Source organism: Oryctolagus cuniculus, chromosome 1 (genome assembly GCF_051225735.1).
Source record: "Oryctolagus cuniculus isolate XC-2025 breed Fujian yellow rabbit chromosome 1, ASM5122573v1, whole genome shotgun sequence".
Classification (NCBI taxonomy): Eukaryota; Metazoa; Chordata; class Mammalia; order Lagomorpha; family Leporidae; genus Oryctolagus; species Oryctolagus cuniculus.
The window spans coordinates 145545397-145571599 of NC_142867.1; the positions used below are offsets into that span (position 1 = coordinate 145545397).

The 26203-nt window shown below is 45.2% G+C and overlaps 1 protein-coding gene across 1 annotated transcript in view; it reads right to left on the reverse strand.

Annotated features, from left to right (window-relative positions):
- Nucleotides 1–26203, reverse strand: part of FAM120A (family with sequence similarity 120 member A) — a 118264-nt gene that overhangs the window by 15060 nt on the left and 77001 nt on the right. Inside the window, exons 9-12 of the mRNA XM_051846971.3 lie at nucleotides 24766–24993; nucleotides 21684–21858; nucleotides 9994–10243; nucleotides 5527–5641 (exon numbers count right to left, since the gene is read on the reverse strand). Of these exons, the coding sequence (XP_051702931.3) occupies nucleotides 5527–5641; nucleotides 9994–10243; nucleotides 21684–21858; nucleotides 24766–24993 (768 nt within the window). The remainder of the gene's footprint in view (nucleotides 1–5526; nucleotides 5642–9993; nucleotides 10244–21683; nucleotides 21859–24765; nucleotides 24994–26203) is intronic.

A 26203-nucleotide genomic window follows, 5' to 3' on the forward strand; every position in this document is an offset into this window, starting at 1 on the left:
ACAGAATAATACTCCACACCTCAGAAGTGAACACGGGAGTGTACTACAGCAAGGGTGTCAAAAGGAACAGTCAAGATTTTGCATTTTTCAAGTAGTTATAGTAAAAAATTACTTGATATAATTTCATTCTAAAGTAAATTTGTACTTTGGTATTTTATATGTTAATGTTTTAGATAGCAACTTATTAATGACTGTCAAAATGTTTTTAGGAGAAATGGATAGATTATAAATGAAAGAATGCAACAACAAAAATGCTGTGTTTGCACCATGCATGCTATAGAATTTGCATGTGTTATTTCCCCAGGGATGGGGAGCAGGGCAGGAATCTAACAGGCACAGTCAACTCTTGATTGCCTGTGAGGGGCCTAGTTTGTGGATTATCCAGAACTAAGTTTTCACTCTGCTCTGGTTTTCATCTTCCCAATCTGGTGACTTCTTAAGGAATATACTCTTTATGGGGCCACAGACCCACGGGAAGTAAAATGGCTGCTCATTAAAGAGAAAACAAAGTTATTTTAATGCCGAATGCTAAAAAATCTATGATTACCTGCTGTTCTACGCTATTTGTGTCAACACTCCCAGTGATCAGCCAACACTGAGTCTGAAACCTTTCCTTACACTTGAGGTAAATGTGGTCAAATATCCATGTAGGAAAGCTGTTCATCTCCACCCCAGTCCTACCATGCATAGCCACCCCACTTTCCCTCACAGGGAAGTGAACTGAAGAGTGTCCAGTTGAGGGCAGGGGAGCTGGACTGACAGAATCAGAAACATTTTTATGTCTATGTGCCATGTGGAGAAAGAGAGGGCCAAGCTGGAACAAAACAGAAATGTATTCGGTTTAGTTAGAAGCCAGCCACTGTCTCTGAACAACTACAGAAAGGAAGGAGAATCCTCAAGGAGGAGGAAGCCAGGCCAGCAGGAAAGGGTCTAGCAGAGGTGTGGCTGTGGGTAAACAGTTGCCCCAGCACAACAGCACAACCAGCCATGAGTCCCTCCCAGTGACATGGGACTCCAGCACTTCGCATATGGAGCCTCTCCCAGAGAGTCAGGGATCAGGGAGAAAAGTGATGGGGTGGGTGTCGTCTCAGATGTGCCTCACCATCTGAATGTCACATACAAAACGGCACCAGAGGTTCTCACTCACGCACTATCACTGGACACATCCAGATTCAAGCCCCTAGGGACCCAGGGAACTCACAAAGCCATCTGCATGCTGAGTTTAAAAAGTCTCTGCAGATGTGCCCTGCATAGATGTATTTTCATCAAAATCTCTCATCTCCAAACTTGTTGGCATGAGGAACTGGAGCAAGGCTATACTACCCATACACACACATACCCACATCCACACAGATATGTGTGTACAAGGTAGTTCAAAGTTCAGTGAAAAATAGAACTAAAAGTTTAGTTTAGAACTAGGTGTTCAGGCCACTGCATAAGATTACAGGTAAGATGCCCAAGTCCCGTATATCTGAGTGCCTGGGTTCCAGTCCTAACTCTGGCTCTTAATTCTAGGTCCTTGCTAATTTGGACTCTGGGGCCAGCAGGCGATAGCTCAAGTTCCTGCCACAAACATGGGAGTCCAGGATTAAGTTCCTGGCTCCCAACTTCAGCCCAACCTAGCTCTGGCTGTTACGGACATTTAGATAAAAGTTCTGTCTCAGATAGACGTGTGTGTGTATGATTTTGGTGCAAAAGTTTTTGAAAGCCATGCATATGAGGGGTCTTCGAAACATTCATGGAAAAATCTGTATTACGAAAAAACTGTATGGTTCCCCAAAATGTTTTTGCACCAAAATAACCCTATCTCTTGATACGACTTTCCATGAACTTTTTGATGCATTGTGTGAGTGGTACATACAAACACATATTAGTAAATGGCCTTAGAGTTAGTTGAGACTCTGTATTTCATGGATTTAAAAACGATGTTACAGTGGCCAGCACTGTGGCACAGCAGGTTAATGCCCTGGCCTACGGTGCCAGTATCCCATATGGGTGCCAGTTCGAGACCCGGCTGCTCCACTTCCGATCCAGCTCTCTGCTATGGCCTGGGAAAGCAGTAAAAGATGGCCCAAGTCCTTGGGCCCCTGCACCCACGTGGGAGACCTGGAAGAAGCTCCTGGCTCCTGGCTTCGAATTGGCACAGCTCCGGCCATTGTGGCCAACTGAGAAGTGAACCATCGGATGGAAGACTCTTTCTCTGCCTCTCCTCTGTCTGTGTAACTCTGACGTTCAAATAAATAAATAAATCTTTTTAAGACAATGTTACAGTTTCCAGAAAATTAGTTGTAGTAGTGACCATTACCAATATTTAACAGAACGCTTCTTAAAACTGTAAAAACAATGTGAATAAAATCACAATTGCTGTACAGATTTTGCTTCCTTGTAACAATTTTAAAACTTATATTAAATAGTGTTTTTATTTCTTTCTCCAAATATTAGTTATATAAATGATAATGGCTAATATTCATGGGAACTTAATAAATACCTAACAGACACTGCCCTTCTCACATGTATTTCTGCACATACTGTCTCATTTCTACTGCTCACCAGTGCAGAACACAGGCACTTCTGAGAAAGAGCCCATGGCAGAGCTGGGGCCCAGGGAGCTCGTGGACACAAAGCCAGACACTGCAGGGCTCAAATCTGAATCCTCAATTGTTGAAACTGCTGCCATATTCACATTCTAACCTCATTTTCTGACTCTAAAGATAATATGTTCAACATTACCCACAGCTCCTCAACTAGAGAAACAGACAAAACCAATTCTGATTTTATAGCAAATACAAATTTGGAACTTAATTTCTGCCCAGTTCAAGAATCAAATTCTAGTGAAGTTACACTGTCTGATTTCTTATTAATGGGCAACAGACTCTTACTTTGTCATATTTACCTATATGAAAAACAGTTCTTTCAGGGATCAGACATGTTGCACTTCCCTAGTACTATCTTTAAAGCTCTTCAATTTCCATCTTTCATATTCTGCACTTGGCACGTGAAACTGTTAATATAATTTGAGGCAATTATAGAGATGTCAAGAACAGAGGAGAAAGAAGCTGGGCAGATATTACAACTGTGCAGAGCTATCTCTCCTGACCGTCCACCTACCTGCCTCAAGGCCCAGGCTTGGTGGGAATGTTACCTTCATAATTACATTTCTGCTGGCAACCAAGGACAGTACAGCAATGTAGCAGGGAGGGAATAAGGGCCATAACTCACTGACACAGGAGTTCAAGAACCACATGAGAAACCCAGCTTACTCATGGACACGGAGGTGGAGGAAAATGGATGAGATGGGACCTCACAGATCCACCTCAGGTCTCAATGTCTGCTCCCCAAACCTCTCCCAGAGTACCTAAGAGTTCAAACTTTCCGAAATGGGTGTTCTCTTCTTTTTCTCCTCTGATAGCAAAGCCTGGAGTGGACAACACATGGGGAGGGGACAGGAGGGGAATCTGGGCAATCCACAAACTGGGCAGGGCCGGATAGAGCAGTGCAACAGGCAAGAGTTGACCACATCATAATCAGTGAAATGGTGTAGTGTGAAAAAGCAATGTCGTTGCTTTTGGTATGTCAAAAACTAATGGTTAAATGAAAAAAGTAATTTTAAAATGGCAATTTTCTACCACTGAGTTTTGAAACCCTCAACTCTGTGTAATTTTTGTAGCACTTAAATAATGATTATTCCTATTAATTCTCAATGTGGAGCTGAAAGGATCTTCAATAATTTAAAAAAAAAAAAAAAGCAAACAACCACCTCCCGCCACCCCGGCCAATAACTGCTATCTCAGATCTCACACTAATCCTGTGCTCACAGTGTAGGCTGTCCTTGTGAAAGTAACTGTCTACCTCCACATAAGCAAGACCCCGGGGAACGATGAATGAGCCTGAAGGCAACTCTACATGAAATGTGTCTTTTGGAATACATCTAGAAATGTCTCACTTTAGATGAAGAATCAGGAGAAAACCATGAAAGCACTAAGACCTCAAAAGAACCAAAATGAAAGCTTAAGGGTGTGATTGTTTTTCACAAGTTATCTCCTATGTGTTGATCCAAAAATGAAAAGGACATGGGATATAAGATGAACTCTGGTTAAAGTAACTTGATGGTGAATACGGCTCGGTGGGCATACCTGGTCCCTGGCGGTCTGATTTTCAGAAGTGGGATGTCAATACTGATGTAATAATCTATATAAGAGAAACAGGAGTAGAGGTAGAGGGTGGCACCACACTCTAGGAAAAGTGTTTCCACCCCCTGAAGCACAGCCTGCAACGAAGACAGCGTGATGAGACCCGGCGAGGACACGGGAGGCCGTGACTGGGCCCCGCCACACTGCCCGACAGGGCACCTGACCAGACATTGAGAGCAAAAATGTTAAAATAATAATAATTCTGTCCAGAAAACAGAAACTGGATCTGCAAAGTAAAGAATACAATTTGGGGTCAATTATCCCACGTGCTGGTTTTTATATATATTGTTTCAGAGCCTCAGGTGAGCTGCACACAGTTGAGGAGGGTCTCAACACCAAATACTCAATGTAATACAATAATCTGTGGAGTACCAGACATTTACTGAGCTCCAACTGGTAAACACTAACACCCTAGGAAGCAAGCCTAAAATTCCTCTGCAGGGAAAGAACGCCTTCGTAAAGAACGACAAAAAGATCTACAAGGGAAGGCGGGTTTGTCAAAAGAGATTAAATGATTACAAATCAAACTGCATGAAAAACAGAAAACAAAAAACAAAACTGATGGCAAACCAAAAATTAAACCCTGCACAGTAAAAAGAAAAAGCAGATCTATGAGTTTAGCTAACTTCGAAACATCTTGGCCTTCCGAAAATACAATATAGAAATTAGAAAGCAATTACAACCAGGCGAACACAGCAATCAATAAAAGTGCACTGAAAAGACAAGCACACTAAAAAATTAGGTGACAACTCAGAGAAAAATCAATGTTGTCAAAACAATTAAAGAACAAAAGGAATTACTAGAAGGCAAAATTAAAAGGAATATGATGTTAAATGCTGACTAAACGGGCTTCGGGATGATGGGGTCACACCGTCCTTCAAGTGGCTTAAGGGATTTTACAATACCAGAAGGGCAAAGAGCACTTTTTAGAGAAAACCAGAATTGTAACTAGGAACAATGGGATGAAATAAGAAAAAGAATCCTGACTAGATGTTACGAAATTCTTAAGATCAAGCCCTCCTCACCTCAGGTTTGGAATCCCCTCCTAAAATAAAAAAGGCCAGTTTATTTCCTGATCAGACAAACAAGAATAAACATCCATTGGTAAACAAAGAAAAACCTTTCCCTGACAGAAGTGGAATTGACTGCTTCCAAACTGGGGATGGCAAATCTCTAACTAGAAAGGAATGTCCCCCGGCCCTGCGAGCCCTCAGTTCACCCTGCAGTGGTGTCACCAGTTCAGAGCATTGGGCTCTCCTGCCTGGGAGGGTGAGCTGTGTCATACCAAGTCAAAAGCCAGACTTCCCAGGATCATGAAAAGAGGAGGATACGTTACCTTGAGCTCCTGTAGCTGATCTGGCTCGTAGAGCTTGGGGGACAGCGCCTGGGCCAGGAAGGCGTCGAGCTCCTGACGCCGCAGTATTCGAGCTCCTGGCCACTGCACCATATACCTGGTATAGGACACAAATCATTGGCATTTAACTGAATGGCCACCCATCACACAGCACACCTGCAGGAGGGTCTGAGTCAATGCGGGGTCGGGGTCAGGGTGAATCAGGGTTAGGACAGGAGGTACCAAAGACTCAGGATTTCTCATGCAGCCCTGCTCTTTTTGCTTCAAGGAGCCAATTACAAACAAAAACACAATCACCATCTGGGCTGAAGGGAATGTTTTAATTTAGAGTAAAAATAGTGCATGCTCAGAATGAGATGATCGGTAATTTTGTATTTTTTTAATTCTTAAAAATATTTGAGACACAGAAAGAGTGCAAGTTCCCAATCCCTGGTTCACTCTCCAGAGCTGCAAACTGGATCCAGGACTCCCATGTGGGTAATCACTTAAACCTGAACCACCACCACTGCCTCCCTGGGTCTGCATGAAGTTGGAGTTAGGACTCACACCCAGGCACTCTGCAGTGTGATGCAGATCCCCTGTCCCACATCTTAGTGGCTAGGCCAAAGACCCACCCTGGTCAGCGATTCCTGATACAACTGTGCTCTTGTGATGGTACGTGGAGGACCATGGGGAGGTAGGGACTGAGGAAGGCACTGCCCAGGGTGGTCACTGAAGCGCGGCCTTCAAAATGGGTGCCCTGGTATGGGCAGCTGAAAGGAAATCACCTTCCATATCATCAGCTAGAAAGCGTAAGTGCTGGGAAGTTGCAGGTGCAGGCTTCCCTTGGCACCTTGCACTGCCGAAATAACAAGCACCCTGGGCCCACGTATAGGGCACAGGCCCACATGTTATCTGCCATGAACTAGTGAACAGCTAACCTCCATGGCTGTGTTATAAACCTTCCTGCAAGTCCAGTAACCCCCAATTCTCTGCCCTAATCAAGCTGCCCAGTGATGACTAAAGCAACTACTAAAAACCAACTTCTACGTGATCTCTGGCAAATGACTCAGGGAGTCCTGAGTGCCATGGCAGGATCAGCAAAGCTGTCTCATCTATCTACTGAGCGACCAACAAAAGCCACGGGCAGAGTTGATGCTCAGCCCTAGTGTGCTCCTGTGATAACTATATCCACTGAGAGATCATTACTGTGCGTCAATATAGTCATTCAATCATCTCTCACCGAGAGACACACCATCTGTCACATCCCCAGTTCCCACTGCAAGGCCTGCTCACTCGCTGGCTCCAAGCCTGGGTCAAAGCATTTCACACACAATGGCTCACCCACCCAGCAACGCTGTGGCAAGAATCATTAATACCCCCCTTTTAGAGGTGGGGAAATTGAGGTTCAGACAGCATACATACTGCATGGAAAAATTATGTGACAATGTAGGAAGAAAATGCAATTTCAAGGTCAATGACTAAATATACACTCTTCCCCAGCCCCCGGCCATAGGTGCCTTTTATAAACCGGAATCAGAGAAGGCTGTCTTGGGAAAGGCTGTATTTCTTAAGATCTGTCCTGCTTTCCTGGCAGTGAAGGCTCCGGGAACTCAATTTAGCTGAAGTGACACAGCTATGTTGGTCGGGACATCTGCTGCTGCCTCCTCTGGGCTTTCTATGGCAAAGGTGACATTTAGCTCCTCCTCCTCCTCACAGGTCCTACCAACACCTTCCTGAATGCAGAGTGTAAAGAATGCACACAGGGAAACATCTGGATTAACACCAGAACACTGGAACAGCAGGAGCAGGACTCCGGTGAGTTAAGGGGAAGGTGGCTAACAGCCTTCTCTTGGTTGTCTCACTGATTCCAGATCTCCCTGTCTGCATTTGGGGAGTTTCCAAATCCCTTTCCATGCTGCTACACCTACCCATGGATCTGTGGGAGAATTTTCTCCAGATGTTCTTTCCTGCACATGAGTAGAATGTGGGAACCTGAGCATAGATATGCTCAACAGCTATGAGAACGGAGGAGAGCTGCTTGACTTGCCTGGCCTCACCCTAATAGTGTGGAGGGGTGAGGACGCCCAGAGAAGGCCCGTAAAGCCTGGACACTGGGGAAATCCAGGGCTTCATGGAGATGGAAAGGGCATAGTTGGCCGGGGCCCTGCTTCATCACTGGGGAACGGTGGCCTGATACCACCATTAGGACACAACTGGTATGGCCAATACCATTCCTGGGGAGCCTTGCTTTGGGGCCTCACGTCCTCTCTCCTTGTTATGTTATTCACTATCTGACTTTAAGTTCTTGCAGGACCTATCTCAGTCTGCATCTGTCCACCTGCTGTCTTGTCTCTCCCTTGTCCACCTTATTTCCCCACAAAGACCTCTATTCAGCTCTGCGCTGCCCACCTCACCCTCCCCTGCACCAAACCCTGCTCAAGCTACCTCCCTGCATCTCTGCTGCTGAGTAATCCACAGATCTGGATGACATTTGTCCCCTGTCCCTCTCAACTGCTGTCATCAAGTAACACTTAGGATGCACGTGTACCCAACACTATCTTACTAGGATCCAAAGTCAGCACCACTAGTCAAAAAGCAAAACTCCCAGGGCCAGAGCTGTGTGCAGCAGATTAAGCCACAGTCCACAGTGCAGGCATCCCATATGAGTGCCAGTTCAAGTTCCAGCTGCTCCACTTCCAATCTAGCTCCCTATTAATGGCCTGGGAAAGCAGCAGAAGATGATCCAAGTGCTTGGTTCCCTGCACCCACCTGAGACCCAGAAGAAGCTCCTGGTTCTTGGCTTTGACCTGGCCCAGTCCTCGCCCCTATGGCCATTTGGGGAATGAAGCAGCAGATGGAAGATCTCTCTGTCTCACCTCTCTCTATAGCTCTGCCTTTCAAATAAATAAATATTTTTTAAAAATTCAAGAAACCTCATAAAGCTGTCAAAGGCTAATCCTCCGTCTGCGGCACTGGCACCCTGGGTTCTAGTCTTGGTTGGGGCGCCGGGGTCTGTCCTGGTTGCTCCTCTTCCAGGCCAGCTCTCTGCTGTGGCCCGGGAAGGCAGTGGAGGATGGCCCAAGTGCTTGGGCCCTGCACCCGCATGGGAGACCAGGAGGAAGCACCTGGCTCCTGGCTTCAGATTGGCGCAGCATGCCGGCTGTAGCGGCCATTTGGGGGGTGAACCAACGGAAGGAAGACCTCTCTGTCTCTCTAACTCTGCCTGTCAAAAAAATTAAATAAATAAACAATAAACAAACAAGTGAAGAGTATATTCTGAGGGTTACCAAGGAAGAGGAGTTCCAGCTGTCAAGGTTCCCAAAACCTGCAGCAGTCACAGAAGAGGGAGTAACCCCACATGCCACACAACCACCCTGTGCCCTGAGAACCAGAGTCCTGCCTCACGGGACACACAGAGCTGTGTGCCCTCTGGTCAGGAATCACCCCTGAAAGCATCGCGGTCTGAGGCAGGATAAACCAAAGGATCCAGGTAGGTTGGTTCTAATGGCCACATGGTGGTTGTGTAGGAAAATGTTATTAAAAAATCACACTGAAGTATGGAATAAAAAAAAAAAAAGCTTTCTGTGGTTGTGATTTTTTCCTACATTGTTTCAAAACCAAACCAGATCGACAAGCCCTAGAAACTTAATAAACATCCATGAATGCAAATGTCAGCAAAGAGCCAGCAGTGTGTACATCAGCAAGGTCCAGAGCTCACAACTGGGACTAGGCTGTTCCCCAGAGTGGGGAGACACAAGGGGCACGGAAGCATCTTGCAGGGCCAGAAAGCAAGAAGCCCCCAAACAGACAGTGTTAAGGGTCCCTTGGGCCAACCTGAGATGGCGCCTAAGGCCAGAGCTGACAATGTGAGCACTGGATCCCAGCCTCAAACAAACTCACCACAACCCTAGGAGAACACGATTCACAAGACAGATCCAAGTAAACCAGGGGTCAGCGCTGTGGTGTAGTAGGCTAAGCTTCCACTTGTGGTGCCAGAATCCCACGTATCCCGACTGCTCCTCTTCTAGTTTGTGTCCCAGTCCAGTTCTCTGCTTATGGGCTGGGAAGGCAGCGGAAGATGGCCCAAGTGCCTGGGCTCCTTCACCCACATGGAAGACCTGGAAGAAGCTCCAGGCTTTGGATCGGCTCAGCTCCAACTGTTGTGGCCATTTGAGGAGTGAACCAGCAGACGGAAGTCCTTTCTCTTGATCTCCCCCTCTCTGTCTGTAACTCTACCTCTCAGATAAATAAATAAATCATAAACAAAAAAAAAAGAAAAGAAAAGAAAAATACCCTGCTTGGTGTACACTCTGTAACACTTATAAATACGGGGTTAGGACAAATTCCAACAGACAACACAATTCATCCCTAATAAGTCCTTTTCAGAATGTTCCACACCATGCCTCAGCCCCTGCTTGGTCCCAGGTGCCTCCCCCCACCCCACTGAACACTCGACTTGCCACCCACCGTAAGACGCAGCAGAGCACCATGAGGTGGGTGGGCACGTTGGCAGGGTTCAGCATGGCAGGAGTGTCTGACCGCATGCAGGCCAGAAAGGCCCTCATCCTGCGGTTCTTGTCCTCCACTGCCTTGCCCAGCCAAAGCCTCTTCAAGTTGGGGCAGGTCCATTCCCTGAAGGCCAGGGCTTCCACCAGTTCCGGAGTTTGAGGAGACTTCCCTTTGTAAGCTGCCCATTCCTTAATGATCACCGGCGAGACTGGAGAAAAGAAAAACCAGAGAGGGCTCATTCAGGCATCAGCTCGCCAACGTTCAGTCTTCACAAAGACAAGCTGCTCTAGCAAGGCACCTGCCGTCGAGGCCCTCAGCAAGCCACCGCACGCAGGCTCCTGAGTGCAATGCTGCACCTGCCCTCGCTGCACAACTGCTCACTCAGACCCTCAGGCAGGCCACAACGTTCTTCTCAGGCCAGTCGGGATTTGATTTCCCCATATGGCTAATCTGTGTGCCTCAGTTACACAAACTTTGTTCTGATATTTTAAATCTATTGATAGTTTTACTAACAACAATTGGTATAAATTCACAGATGTCATCACCTGGTTATTTTAACATGGAAGAAAAATCCAAGCTAGATAGCTACTCTCATTTTCTAAACGTCTACAAATTAGGTTTGAGAAAATAATCTGTATTTGGGAGCCACTTTACACGAGGGTATCCTACTTTAACAAACATTAAACTCTGTTTGCAAGGCCAGCTGATAAGAAGCAACTAGAAGCAATACTCCCAAGTGTTGAAACCCCACATGATCTCAGCACAGTAATTATACGCAGGCAGACTGAAGACAAGAGTGTACGATTCTCCAACATTGCACTGCAACAAAGGCAAGAGTTTCTAAATTGATAGAACACAAAACCAATGACCTTGTATCCACAGTTGTTTTTACCATCATTAGAGTCAATTAATTCTTACAAACACATAAACATGCCCATTTCCCCACATAATTTTCAAATAAATTAGGGAAAGAACTATGGGGAAATACAGTGAATGATGCATGTTGAAATTTCTCATCAACTGCCCTCAGGCAAGTATCCAGTGGTGAGATTTGGATATGCACTGACAAGTGGTAAACACCAGAACCACAGTGGGGACCCACACGGTCCCATGCCCCACGGCCGAGTCCATTCACGACCAGAATCAGGAGAGCACCCTCAATTCTAGAGCAATTTTCAGCACATTAGTTCTATCCAAATAACATTAATCCAAAGGTCCATTTTCTCTAAAAGAAGGCCTCAGACAGATGAGAGATTCTGAAGAATCCAAACTTGTGACTGGCTGATTTCTAGTTCTTCTCCAAGTCTAAATATAGTCAGGCAAGATCTCTTAAAATGTCATGAAAACTGCTAGGAGTCAGACACTCAGATGTATGCATTATCAGCAATCCTCAGGTGACAGCGTCACACCTGGGAGCAGTCAGGGACCACAGGACTTGCACAGGGGCATAAATGAAGACATTCACCAAAAGTTTCCCTTTTACAAAAAAGTCACTGCTATCAGCATTTAAATGATAAAGGAATATTCAAGACACTCAAAGGTTTATTTTGAAGCCCAGAACTCAGAATACAGATACCATGTATATATAAATGTACACGTATTTGCTTTTATTCAGTATTTTTAGGGATGAAACATAAACACAATACCATCAAGCAGACCCTGTCCTTAGACGCACAATCTAAGGCCCCACCCCCACCACATTCCATGGAGCTCCAGTACAGCCCAGCTTCCAGAAACTTCCCCAGCAGCATTGGCAGAACATAGAGGAGGATCATCATCATCATCAAAGGGTTTCCCGTAAGCCAACCCCTCTTGCCACCCAACAACACTGCAGGACCCCCCTGCACAGAGGGCAGCCTATAAGAGTGCATAACCAGTATGCTGTTTCCACTAGATAACTATGCTACATACACACATAATCACACTACGCATCACACACTCAAATAGCAGGGGGTAGGGGGGCTCCCTGCAGCTGTGGTGCAGTGCAATAAGCTGCCTCTTGTGCCAGCATCCCATACTGGAGCACTGGTTAGAGTTCCAGATGCGCCACTTCCAATCCAGCTCCCTGCTGTTGCACCTCGGAAAGCAGTGGATGACATAGGAGACTAGGATGAAGCTCTTGGTTCGGCCCAGCTCCAGCTGTTGTGACCAATGAGGGAGTGAACTAGCAGATAAGATCTCTCTGTGTCTCCCTTTCTCTATCACTCTTTCAAATAAATAAATAAATAAATAAATCTATCTTTTTAAGTGAGTTTATTGAATCTAAAAAATACATGATTGCACTGTTAGAAATCCTCCAGAAGATTTCACAAGAGAGGAATTAAATCTCTTTGTCTTTGCTATTTCTCTTTCCCTTTTGTCAGCTGTTCTTTCCACAATAATTTTTTAGCAGTCATTTTATTGTTTTGTTTTTATTCTAGAAAAAAACTGTTGGAAAAGGATGTTTACTTTCTAATTTAGAGTGCTTAGACATTTGCATATTTCACTTTGCAGGCCCTGGGGTGATCGCAGTTTCTTGACTGCCCTCAGAAACACTGACCACAGAAATGCAACTGGAAAACCTACACTTAGTGAAATAAGCTAGTCCACCAGCTTCCGCTGGGCCGTGAGCTGGGTGGACCCACCTCTGCACCTGGGACTCTCGTGGACGGGCCAACACTAACACTCAGGCAGGCACAGGGCAGCGGCAGTCAGACACACAGCAGGGATAGATGAGGATCGGTGTCTTGCTTATGGCGCTGGGCATTTCTACTGCCCTTCTGCAATGTTCACGAGTATGGCTCCAATTTAATTTAGGAAAAGAAATTTGAGAAAATAGGTATGCCCAAGGCTCATTCTATGCAAAAGTGCCCTTGATTTCTATTTTTAGACAATCTACCATTTGGAGACTTCTTGAGTGTACCTATGGCCAAATGTGTGACAAGTATTAGTGAGCAGCTGATTTGTGCTAGCAAGGCCAGGACCAGGTGAGGCAGGTGAGCAGCAGCACTAAGACCCAGGAAGGGCTGAATCTTTACTGTGAAACACAATCCCAATCAATAAACGTAAAAAGCACCTAGCACCCTTGCATGGAGGGAAAACCACGTGAGGTAGGCTAACATCTCATATTACTTACATTAATTAAAGATTAGTACCCATAAATCCAAGAATTCCAGGAGTCCAATTTTCAGGTTGCCACATAGCAGTCTCAAGGGTTCCAGGAAGTAGACAAAAGAAAAGCCATAGCTCTGCTTCCCAAGTCCCCTGGCCTAGGCTGCCAGGGGCGTGTTTGCCACACCTGCTTCTCTCTCTCTCTCTCTCTGCTGCTGGGGAGGGAGGGCTTTTCAGCTTCACTGCATTGTTTAACTCTCAGGAAATAAGCAAGTACAAAGTAGTCGGCTAACAGTGAGTAATTCCTGAGTTTTGCAAAAGCCCCTGGGCACACAGACCTTCAGCACAGGAGGACTGGCTGCCTGGATGCTGCCTGCGGCTCTGGAGGTATGGTGTCATCAGTGCCAACACAGCTGCAGAGAGAGATGCCCACAATGCCTCTTAGGATAGACCAACAGGGAAGCCCTTACTTAGGTCAGCTCATCCAGCTGGACGTCTGGAAATGAATTTTGTGCATCCGCACCAAGAAATAGTTATCTGTTCTACTGACTGAAAAACTATTTCAGGAAATAGCCTGAAATAGCTTCTAAAACACTGACTATAAGATTACATTCCCTTCTCATAAACTGCATTTTTACACTACCAAAAACCACCCCAGGGCATCAGCTTTCTGTTACACAGAACCTCTTCAATATACAACTGAGCCCAAAGGACACCACCATCCTTCAGCTGTCAGTACAAACCCAATGTTTCCCATTAGACCTCAATCATCATCTCCTGATACAACCAGCCACTTTGAGAAACTGTTACAATGCCAACTCTGGGACCAACCCCAGTTCAGGAATAAAAAACACAGCTCATCTTGTAAGCCAATCCCCGTTGACAGTACTGGTTGTCTACATTGTCAGTGATAAAGTATGTCTTTGCTCACTACCAGGGCACCAGTCCCAACCAGCCACAACACAGCGAGATGAGTGGCTTCCAAACTGCAGCCTGCTGGACTTTTGATCTGCGTGAATACGTGTGCACATGCGGGGAGCTATTGGTTTGTTTGCTGAGCTTTCCTGGGGTTTTTATGAAAACAAACACAAATAAATAATAATAACAACCAAAAACTGTAGCTCCCACATATCAGGGCAGAAACAAAAGGTGGATATGATAGTGGCTACTCTTTCTAGTGTGTGCCACGGCTCTCTGTCGCCTCTCAATGATGCACCTGTGAGAACCTCCATGAGGCCAGCGCCACTGCTCAATAGGCTAATCCTCCACCTACGGTGCCGGCACACCGGGTTCTAGTCCCGGTCGGGGTGCCAGATTCTTTCCCGGTTGCCCCTCTTCCAGGCCAGCTCTCTGCTGTGGCCAGGGAGTGCAATGGAGGATGGCCCAAGTGCTTGGGCCCTGCACCCCATGGGAGACCAGGAGAAGTACCTGGCTCCTGCCATCAGATCAGTGTGGTGCGCTGGCCACAGCGCGCCAGCCGCGGCGGCCATTGGAGGGTGAACCAACGGCAAAGGAAGACCTTTTTCTCTGTCTCTCTCACTGTCCACTCTGCCTGTCAAAAAGCAACAAAAAAAAAAAAAAAAAAAAAAAAAGAGAGAGAGAGAGAGAGAACCTCCATGACTCCCAAAGCAAAAAACTGTGAGTGAGCTCCTTAAACTTTTGCTACCTGAGGTTAAGGGAAACCTTCTGTCCACAAAACTATACATCCTCAGCTAACCATAGGACAAGGGGCAGAACAGTCAGACATGTGGGCAAATGCTGCTCCTAGCGTATCAGAATCGACAGTCACAGACATATAAAATAAATATTAATTCAAAAGAGTGGCACCAGACCACTATTCCATGACTTGCCTCCCAAGAACCCACCCATGAAAACAGTAGTCACTGCTACTCCTGAGAAACTTTGTAAAGAAAATTAAGATTGATTTATAAACAGTGTTCACAGAAATGATGGGGAAGATGTTTACAATAACCATTTTTCACATATTTTAAGTCAGCAATACTGCACAGTGGAAGTACTATTTCATAATATAATCCAAAATGAATAGAATTAGTATAATCATTTCAAATTAGCAGTCCTAATTATTAGCACAAACAACAACATTTCTAAGGCAAACTGTATCAGAAAAAAAAGTCAATGTTTCTTTTGGCTGATTTGCTAGCTTAAAAATTACTAGAATAAATACAGAGAAATCCTTATACAACAGTACTCACAGTCTATCCATTCACTTTCTAGTTCTATACATTCATTTCTCAGGTCTATCATTTATGTCCATCTACTTTTTGAAAGCCTACTGCTTTCACTTATTTAATTTTGGGGCAAGAGGGAGCATTCATTACCAAGATGAGGCAAGAAAAGAAAGCCAATGTTATCAAATAGATAACACTAATTGAACAATGTACAAAATCACTAAGCTGTACCTGCGTCCTGAACTCTTCACTCTCTACAGCAGAGGCTACTCGTTACACACAACCTTTTAAACTTGGGCCTTGCACCCTCATGTGTTCTCCCCATATCACTGCAGCCTCCCACCCCAATGCCTGGGGAGAACGTGTGGGAGAAGGGAAGCAGAGATACAAGTGGTGGTGGTGGGGGAGACCCCAAGCAGGGTGATGGGAGAAGAGGGTGCAAGAGGAGGTACAGCCCAGGGAACTTGCCCTACTCTGCGTTCTTGCTCGTGATGCCTCAAAGCCAGGAGCACTGTCCAGGACTAGCTTTCACTCCAGCAGCAACACAATCAGGCCCCAGTGTGAGTGCTCGGAGAGCTTAGATTCCACTAGTATTCCACACACACCGCCTTATTAGGCAGAGATTGTGAGGAAGTTCTCAAAAGCAAGATTATAGAGCTTGGGGATGGACAGGGAGGAGCAGAATACTAAATTGCCAGCCTGTAATTTGCTATGATTTTCAGAATGGTGGCATCTTAAAAATGACACCGGTGAGGCCGGCGCTGTGGCACAGCGGGTTCACGCCCTGTCCTGAAGCGCCGGCTCAAGTCCCAGCTGCTCCACTTCTGATCCAGCTCTCTGCTGTGGCCTGGGAAAGCTGTAAAAGATGGCCCAAGACCTTAGGCCCCTGCACCTTCGTGGGAGACCTGGAAGAAGCTCCTGGCTCCTGGCTTCAGATTGGTGCAGCTCCAGCTGTTGTGGCCAATTGGGGAGTGACCCATCAGATGGAAGACCTCTCTCTCTCTCTCTCTCTCTCTCTCTCTCTGCTTCTCCTCTCTCTGTGTAACTCTGACTTTCAAATAAATAAATAAATCTTTTTTAAAAAATGACACTGGTAAGACACACAAAAACTAACTTAAACTATGCACCTTTTATCATCTGCCTTCATCAATAGACTGTACATTTCCAAATGAAGACATGTCTTAACTCTCCTGAGAAATAGTTTTAAACAACCCTTAAAGGGCTGGTTATGTGGTGCAGCAGGTTAAATCCCCGGCATCCTATATGGGCGCCAGTTCTAGTCCTGGCTGCTCCTCTTCCGATCCAGCTCTCTGCTATGGCCTGGGAAAGCAGTGGAAGTGTTTGGGCCCCTGTACCTGTCTGGGAGACCCAGAAGAAGCTCCTGGCTCCTGACTTTGGATTGGCTCAGCTCTGGCTGCTGCGGTCATTTGGGGAGTGAACCAGTGGAGGGCAGACCTCTCTTTTTCTGTCTCTACTTCTCTCTGTAACTCTGTCTTCCAAATAAATTAAAAAAAAAAAAAAAAAAAAAAACACACACACACACATCCCTGAGGACTGTGATGTGCCTTCTGCGAGGGGCCGTCATAGGAAGTCTGCACTGGCACAGTGATCAGTGACACGAGTACACACTGCACGGTAAGATTCTGAGGTGACCTCAGATCTCAGACCTCCGACCACAGATGCCATACCAGGCGCTTGCAGCAGGCTCACTCGGAGCCGACGGACAGCCTGAAGGAAAACAGTTCCACAGGACTTTATTCCATGTGTCAGTGATGCCATAGAACCTCCAGGTGTTCCAAGAATGGCCACACGGTGGACAGCAAATGTCAGTAAGTCTCAAACCCAATCATGGCTCCACCTTGTCACCCAAGCACGCTGGAAAACTCTCCCCTGGGGAGCTTCAGCCCACCATACCCACTTTCCAGCTCACCCAGAGCACCAAGAGGCTCCGGTATTCTCATTCATACTACAAAGTGTGCAGTCACTAACAGGCACTCCAGGTAACAAAGCCTATCTGAGCAGAGTGAGTGCTTGATCAGCTGAACAGGAGACACAGGGGGCCTCGGAAGATTCCCACCCCGTGCACACACAAGGCCTGTTCTGAGTTTTCAGGCTCTGCACTCAGCAGATTCTCTAGACAAAACCTCCTGTGGAGAGTGCGAGTCAGAGACGACGAGAGCCTCCTCACAGTTCAGTTTTATCAGCTCCCCACGAAAACCAAGATTCCAAAGCCACTTACAAAATCTCACCAAAATTAAGTTCTAACCCAGGTCTCTCAACTTTTAAAAAGAGAGGTCAAGTTTTATACATCTTTTCCATTCAGAGGTAAATTTTTATTTGTAACAGCACAATAATACACTTCCCTAAACTCTTAGCTTCCAGGGCACAAGGAATTCCGTCCAGGCAAAGGTCTCTGGGACATGCCCTTTCTCCTCAGCAAAGGCTTCACCTGTTTCAGTTCAGCGTCCTTCTCACCTTTCTACATAGCAAAATCACTTGTGGCAAACCCTCGGTGGCTTTCCCATATCTATCGAAATATGAAAAACTAGGGCCAGCACTGTGGTGCAGCAGGTTAAGCTGCTGCCTGCAGTGCCAGCATCCTGTATGGGTGCCAGTTCAAATTCTGGCTGCTCCAGTTCCAATCCAGCTCCCTGCTAATGCACCTGGGAAAGCAGAAGATGGCCCAAGTCCTTGGGCCCCTGCCACCCATGTGGGAGACCCAGATGAAGCTCCTGGCTCCTGACTTTGGCCTGATCCAACCCTGGCCATTGTGGCGATTTGGGGAATTAACCCCCCTCTTCCCTCTGTCCCTCTCTGTAACTCTGCTTCTTAAATAAAAATAAATCCTTTATAAAATTTTATAAAAAAATAACAATTTGCTCATTTTTATTTGAGAAGCAGTGTTACAGTGAAAGGGAGAGAGGGAGAGACAGAGAGACAGAGAGAGAGAGAGAGGTCTTTCATCTACTGGTTCACTTCCCAAATGGCAGCAATAGCCTGAGCTGGGCCTATCTGAAGCCAGGAGCCAGGAACTTCTTCCAGGTCTCCCACATAAGTGCAGGGGGACAAGCACTTGGACCATCTTCCACCACATTCCCAGGTCATTAACTGGGAGCTGGACTGGAAGTGGGGCAGCTGGGACTTGAATCAACACCCACATGGGATGCTGGCACCGCAGGAGGAGATTTAACCTACTATACTACAGTGCCAGCCCCTAAATAAATCAATCTTTAAAAAAATAATTAAGGTAAAATCCATGTTCATAAATCACCTGGGCAGAAAAGACCACAACTGGTTTAGCACCGACCTTTCCAAAGACCTCAGTTATTATGTATGTGCTCTCACTTTCATTTAATAAAAGTTTATTTGAGTTTATTTATTGATGGATTTACTGATTAATTAATTTGAAAGTCAGAGTTACAGAGAGGGAAAGGCAGAGAAAGTGATCTTCCATTCACTGGTTCATTATCCAGAGGGCTACAATGGCTAGGGCTGGGCCAGGCCGAGGCCTGGAGCCAGGAGCTTCATCCAGGTCTCCCACATGGGTGGCAGGTGCCCAAACACTTGGGCCATCTTCCACTGCCTTTCCCAGGCCATCAGCAAGGAGCTGGATCAGAAGTGGAGCAGCCAGGACATGAACCAGCACCCATATGGGATTCCAGCACTGCAGCCGGCAGCTTTACCCTCCAAACCACAACACCAGTCCATGAGTTCAATTTTCTAACACAAAGAACTTCTGATCTTCCCCTCCAATAAGCCATGCATCTATAATTAATTATTCATTCAGTTCTAACTGCTTGCTGGACTCTGCTCTAAGAGAATAATACCAAAGTAACAGACATAAATATTTATGAAAGAGCTTTTAAAATTTTCTTTGCCATTTCAAAACTGTGAAATGGTATTTGGCAAATGGCAACCTTTGTTCCTCCCCTGTGTGAAGAACACCCTGACCCCCATTAGCTCCTCCTCCTGACTGAGCCCACTGTCTACTGCTGGCTGACTTCTTTCCCAACACCAACCTGGCGGATCCTCACCCTTCTTTCTGCCTTCGTAAGAAAGGCGGCCCCCAAGCACAGATTCCTTTCTCTTCTCCTCCCTCTGCCTAAGCCTAGAATATCTGCTCCTATCCACAGCTTTCTAAGCTTTCCCTATCCTGACGCATTCTTCTTTTCTCTCCCCTACTAGATCCTTCCATGACCAAAAGAAAGCAATAATCAAACTATTCAGTGTCTTACCCTTAATAAGGGGAAGTGAGGGAAAGGGGAAGAAAGGGGGAACAGAGTCGGGGCAAAGGAGAGGCAAGCCCCGCGAGCTCTTGCTCAGAATCCATGGCCTTCTCCCAGCTGTCTCGGCCTCCAATCCTTCCAGCATCTTCCTGCCTCCCTTTCCTCAATGGCGTCCCCATCTGGGGCCTGATGTGACTACCTACGTCATCTCAGACTTCCCCAACCCTTCCTGTCTTTCCTTCTCTCAATAGCTCCATTCCCATGACCTCTAACCCCAGCAGAGTTGGCCTCTTGGGGCAGGGTCAGTATAGATGGACACCCCTGAAGTCCTAGCTTTATCTGGCTCCCGGCAACTCCCTCTCCTGCAGCTCTGCAGTCTGGTGTCTCTCCTGGCTGTTAACAGGACAGCCTTCTAGGCCCAGCAAGACACCTCCCAGCATAGGCACAAGGTAGTTGGCAGGCATAACATCAGCACAAGGTTAGCCCTGTGTACTGTAGATCTGCAGCAGGGCATACAGGGCAAGGCCTCCACTTCCTGTGAAATCTGGCGCGGTGCTGGGGCCATGATGCAGAAGGTTATGAAGCCAGAGGAGCAGGGGATAGTCACATCTGACTCCACAGGATGCAACAGAGCCCTCGGCGTCCGAGATTCCAACTGCTGGAAACACCTTGAGAGGTCTGTTGAGAAAAGGTTAACTCTGTGTGGGGGACACGTGAACAAATAAAGAAAGGATACCTTCCACTGTGGCACCAGTGTAGCACTCAGAAGCTGATAAGGAGGGTGCCACAGCAGCCTGGGTATCCCAGAAAGTGGGACTAGATGGGCATAGCGCAAGCACTATCAGCCAAGAAGAAAAGGAGTGCAGAACAAAGGGGCCCAGGCCAGGCAGGCCACAGGACTGCAGGGCAGCAACTGGCCATGTACATGACAAGAAAATCACAACACAAGGAAAGAATAAGAGTGTGCACATATGACTATGTCCCGGATCCCTGGAGAACATCATCTACCACACTAGGTGCCCCAGTTGGCATCTCCAGCCATCAAGGATGTGAGGGTGAGAGGCAGCAGGCAGGAGCACAGGCGTCACTTTCTTTCAGCTCCCATCTCGCAGTTCAGCAGTGGCTCCAGAGCAACCATCCCCAGGGAACAGTGGCCAAAGGCGCTTCATTTCAAAGCCTGGTGGATCGTAGTTTTGGTATGCTAATCGTAAGTAGACACTGACTCTAGTTTGAGGCTCCAAAGCTCAGAACCACTTGGCTGGTGCAGGCGATGAGCTTCAGCTCCTGACCAGGCCTGCACTTCCTTCCACACAGATCATGGGTAGCCTGTATCTGAAGGTCCTGCTTTGGAGGGTGACCTGGTAATTTTTCATTTCCACAATTTATAATATCCTTATTTCAGACTGCATGTTTTGGGATGTTTCCTGTACTTCATAGTAAATATACAGTGTCTTTTACATTCTTTTCATTAGGCAATAAAATTACCTAGAACAGAAAGGAATTGTTTTCCCAAAATAGGATACAGGCCCACCAGAAGTGAAGGAAAAAGCTACTGATCCCAAAACTCAACCACCGTTTCAAATAATACTTTTCAGTCTTTCCACCAACCTGCCCCACAATCAGCTACAAGTGCACTGGGTACCTCAGGGGTTTGGAGGCAAATCATGGTAACCCCATGATGCCCCCTCAGGTCCTAAGGCCTCAACTACAGTCACAGCGCTGTGCACAGCAGCACCAGAGCACTGCAGACCAGCTCTCCAGACCACTGGCTGCTTGGAGAGAACAGATCTGCACTTCACAAACCAGAGCACACACACTCGCATCCCGATCACTGAGACGTGGGCATTACAGAGTGACAGCAATCCACGGCTGTTTTCAGGTCAACATTCGGTGCAAAGTAAAAACCCTACTGTTTCATCATTATTACCAAACAAACATCGTTACTAGGACGTTACTGGGGAAGAAGTCTGGCTTCTCCTGTTCTGAGAGCCTCCACCCTGGCCTACCACCCCAGTGATGACCCACCTCCTGGACACGCAGGCCCTTAGGCCAACTCAGTCATGAGTCTTCTAAGGCTTTAGAAAATGCACAAGAGATTACGAGGTAGCGAGGTAAACAAACAACGGATTGTCACAGTACATACATTCTGGTGGAAGTCTGTTCTTTCTAAAAGCAAGTCTCTCAGTTTTCTTTCTGCTTTCTGCCAAACTAAACAGGACTCCGTAAACATACTGACGAACTGGCCTATAGAGCAGGGCGGCCGGAGGCAGGTCTTTGTTGGCTTCATCTTCAATAGAAACAGCAATTTTGATTTCACCCTTTGCATGGAAGAAAGCAGAATAATATTGCACATTTTTCATGTTGAATTTACAATAAACTCACAGAAATATACTGTATTATTTCCATTAATGACATTGCAATTCTATTCCAAACCAATGGTTTAAGAATTCGCCTACATTGAGACATTAGGAAGAGTTCATTTGGCAGGCTAAGGTCAATTTGCATACTCAGAAGCAAAATAAAATCAACATTATTTTATTTTTAATCTGAAACCAAGAACACAAGAAAGCCACATAGATGATCCAAAGTTTTTGAAACAATCTAGACAGATAACACCAGACAACAAATAGCAGAGAAAACACTGAGATTTTTAACTTTCATTTAGAGAGCCAAGATGGTCATATGTGATAAAATTTATAATTTAAATGATCTCTATGGAATCCAAGCAAATGGTATCCTGGAAATAAACTGAGTCAAATTTTCTTCTCCAAATTCACTCATAAAAAAACTATCACATATTAAAAATGGTATAACTAAGAGAACTCTCCACCGTGAGGTGTACTGGGCCCCTGCCACGGTGTGGGGAGTGTGCAGTGTGTCTCACTGCAGGCACCCCATTTCATTCACTCTCCACGGCCAATATGACACAAACTTCATCTGGCTCAAGAACAGGCTGCCAAGAGACAGATGACTGACTGCAGCCTCCGGCACTGAGATCACTGCCAGAACACTGTGGCCCCTGGCCCAGGGGCACGGTATCAGGATACATCTCAAGATTTACTTCACAAGAAATTGTATTCAGGTATATTCATAACATGAACATACATTTATGATCTTCAATGTCCACTCAATTTATTGATATATATTTTTTCAGTAACAATTTCATAGCATATATTCTTTCTTTCATCTATGTTTAATTTCAAACTTTTCCCTTATCCAAATTGCTTTTGTGTTCAGTAATACAGCAGCTATGTGTGTTGTAGCATTCTGGTTTAGAGAGTGTTTCTCTTAATACTATGTGTGATAATCTTCTACATTACTAAGAAGCTTCAACTCACTGCAAATGTCTCAACCTGTATAATTCAATACCAGAGCCATTTGGTTCATAGGACATAGTGCACATTATGGTCTAACCTTGCTAACATACTAGAAAACTTTTTAAACTACCATTTTAAAATCTGAAAAGACGGTTTACTTTCGTCAACCACAGTCATGTTATCAGTATCTTCCCTTGAAATTTGGCAGAACTGAAAAAGTGTGTTGGTACATCTTACAACCCTCACGCGATCTGCTGACCATCCACATATCAAACCCGGCAACGCAGACTGTGGGTGACCTGGGACACCTTGCACCTCAAGCAGTCCCTAGGGGAGGGGATGCCACCTCTCTACTGTTATTTTGAAAGATGCCTTTCCCAAATTTTGATCTCTTGTACTAAGCAAAATCCTTTTCCCATAACAACAAATTTTCACTTATACTTTATAATTTATAGGGAAACCCGAAAAAATAAGACGTACTTACAATCACAATCTGAAAAGTGATACTACAGGTATATACCACATCAAATAATAGATGACATTTGCAGGCAATTACGATTAAAAACAAAATTAAAGGAGCTAAATAACTAGTACTAGCTTAATATTCTTCATGTTCTTTACTGTATAAAAATAAGCCAGATCTGCACTGGTTCACAGTTGAGGTACATCTCAGGAGCACTGTGGAATAGGAGTGTCTTTTTGTCAGTTAATGGCTCCGTTTTATAAACCACAGATGGAATGCAGAAAACAGAAAAAAATCTGATTATATATGGTAGGATAGGTATTGACGAAAACATGTTAATAATGCATAATAATAAACCAACTGCATGACAAATCTTGTCACTGAGATAACCTGTTACTTGTAGGTCTGTGATTATAAGGGTAACACAAAGATTACACATCAATGAGGAAGTTTAAATACACAAAGCTGCATTCTAAGAGATTTAAAAACACCACACTATATATATATATTTAAGTATACATTTGGTGGACACTAATAAAATGAAATTATGACACCATGTAAAAAAACTGCATTTTCTGACTGTACAAAATCACACATTCCATTTTTTACTATTAGCACTACTAAAATTGCACTCAATGAGATAGATGAACAAGTCAAAATGCATAAAGTGCTAAATTAACCACTCAAAAAGTGGAATATATTTTCAATGGATGAATATTAAGAGATCATATCAGACATTGTATCTGATGTTAAAACTTAACCTGATATTACATCACAAATACCAGGGTACTTACAAAAGTTCATGGAAAACAGAATTAAAAGAAAAGTTTAGGGGTAGGCTTTTAGTCTAACAGTTAAGTCACTGGTTAAGACAGCCACATCCCGTATGGGAGTGCCTGCGTGCCTGCATTCAATTCTTAGTTCTGGCTTCTGATTCTAGCTTCCTGCTACACCACTGTGGGCATCTGAGGAGTGAAGCCAGATGGAAGCTAGCTCTCTTTCTCTCCTCCTTTAGAGGAAAAAAAAAGAAATTTAAGTTTATTTTGGTGCAAAAAAAAATTGAAATCCATTCACAGTTTTTTCATAATACACATTTTCCAAGAACTTTTTGAAGTATCCTCCTATGGTGTTAAGAAATTCTGAAATTGAAATAAAAAGAAAAAATATTACAAGTCATAATATCAAGTGTCATTATTTCATTAGAAGTTTCAAAAATATTTTATACTGAATTAGAGGGGAGAATGACACTTTCCACAAGTTATTTTAAAACTATGTTCATAAATATAAATTTTGACCTTTTGTTTGATGGATAGAAAGAGGAAAATGAACTCAGTTTCAAATAGTGTTAATAAGAAAAATGATTCATAAAAGACACAAAGACCAAACAGCCGTGGGAAGACCATCTGTCAGAAAGCAGAAGCCACTCCAGGGACCCTAGATAATACCTTGGTCAGGACATGGAAGATGTAGGGGTACATCAGCCCCTTCTTGTGCCTGTGCTCAGCCACTCTTAGCACCTCAGGTGCAACAGGGGGCAGGGGAGGGGTAGTGATGTCCATGTGGTTCCTGGTGGGCATCGACAGGAGGCACGGGATCGGCTGGACTGTGCCCATCTGGCTCCCTTTGCCTTCCACTGGCTGGCTTCCCGAAGAGGCAGTGGATGAACCTTCTGCCTGCAGAGTAAAAGGCAGGGAGAAGAGATGCAAGCTCACGTCAAGTTTCTCCTCATCGTGAAGTTGCTGGGTGTTATCCACCTGCCACAGGAGGGCAAGAATGAACCCTGCCTAGAGAGACCAGCTAGAACTGTCCTAAGGACGGAGCAATCAGAGTGCTCTACCTGATCACTCACCTGGCACAGCTGCGGTGCTGACGGGGAGGGGCCTGGAGGATGCATCTCAGGAGGCAACTCTGGTCCTGTCCTCCCAACCCCACCAACTGCTCCTTAGGCCTTTGCACTCATTGCCTCCCATCACCCACACGGCCCAGGGCCTCCCTGCTCTGCTTTCCTTGGGATTCTGCTAATGTCTTTCTAAATGAGGAAATCAGCACTCAGAGGAGTGACGATCTGACCACAGTTAGTTATGCAGCCAGCCAGTGACTCAGAGAACTGGGATTCAAATCCAGGCCTTCCTCACTCTCACTCTTCTCTGCCTCAGGCATTCTGTTGTTATTATAAAGCTTCAAATTAATCAGATGCAGGCAAAAATTAAAAGCAGCAACCAATAAGCTAATCTCATTAAAAACAAAGGCACAGATGCATAGGCACTAAGATTGAGATAGCTGCATAGCATGCTGAGGCAGAAAATGTCCCATTCTCTTAACAGCTGGCCCCAAAACCCATGATGTATACAGGACAGGAGTGGACCTGGACCCCACATAACTAGCTCAGTTTCAGTTCCCAAGAGGTGAGGGCAAAGAGAGGGAAGAATAAAAATGCTTCACCATGGTCTGAACTGTCTCAGTAGTGTCCAAGAGCAATTATATATGTTTGAAATAAGCATTGCCAATTACTTGACTTAATGCTAAAAATATGTACAATTTTCTGTTTTGGAACAAAATGCATTCTTTACAATGGTACTTGACTAAGTGTTCAATTTTATCCTTTAAAATACAAAGGGCCAAAATTAGTCTTAAGAAGCGTAACTCACAGATAGTTCACAAGTGTTTTCTACATTTTCCATGCCACAAGAATACAGATGGGAAGCAACCCCAAGTGCTTTGAAAATAACAGCATCCACAAAGCATTTTTGTTGCTTATTTGCAGGACAATCCTTCCTGCAGCAGCCCTGCTTGCTCTCAGTGACTGCATGTGGCAGATGTGGCTTTGCAAAGTCAAAACACATCTCTTCATGTCATTATCAACAGGTAGGAGAAGGAAGAAAA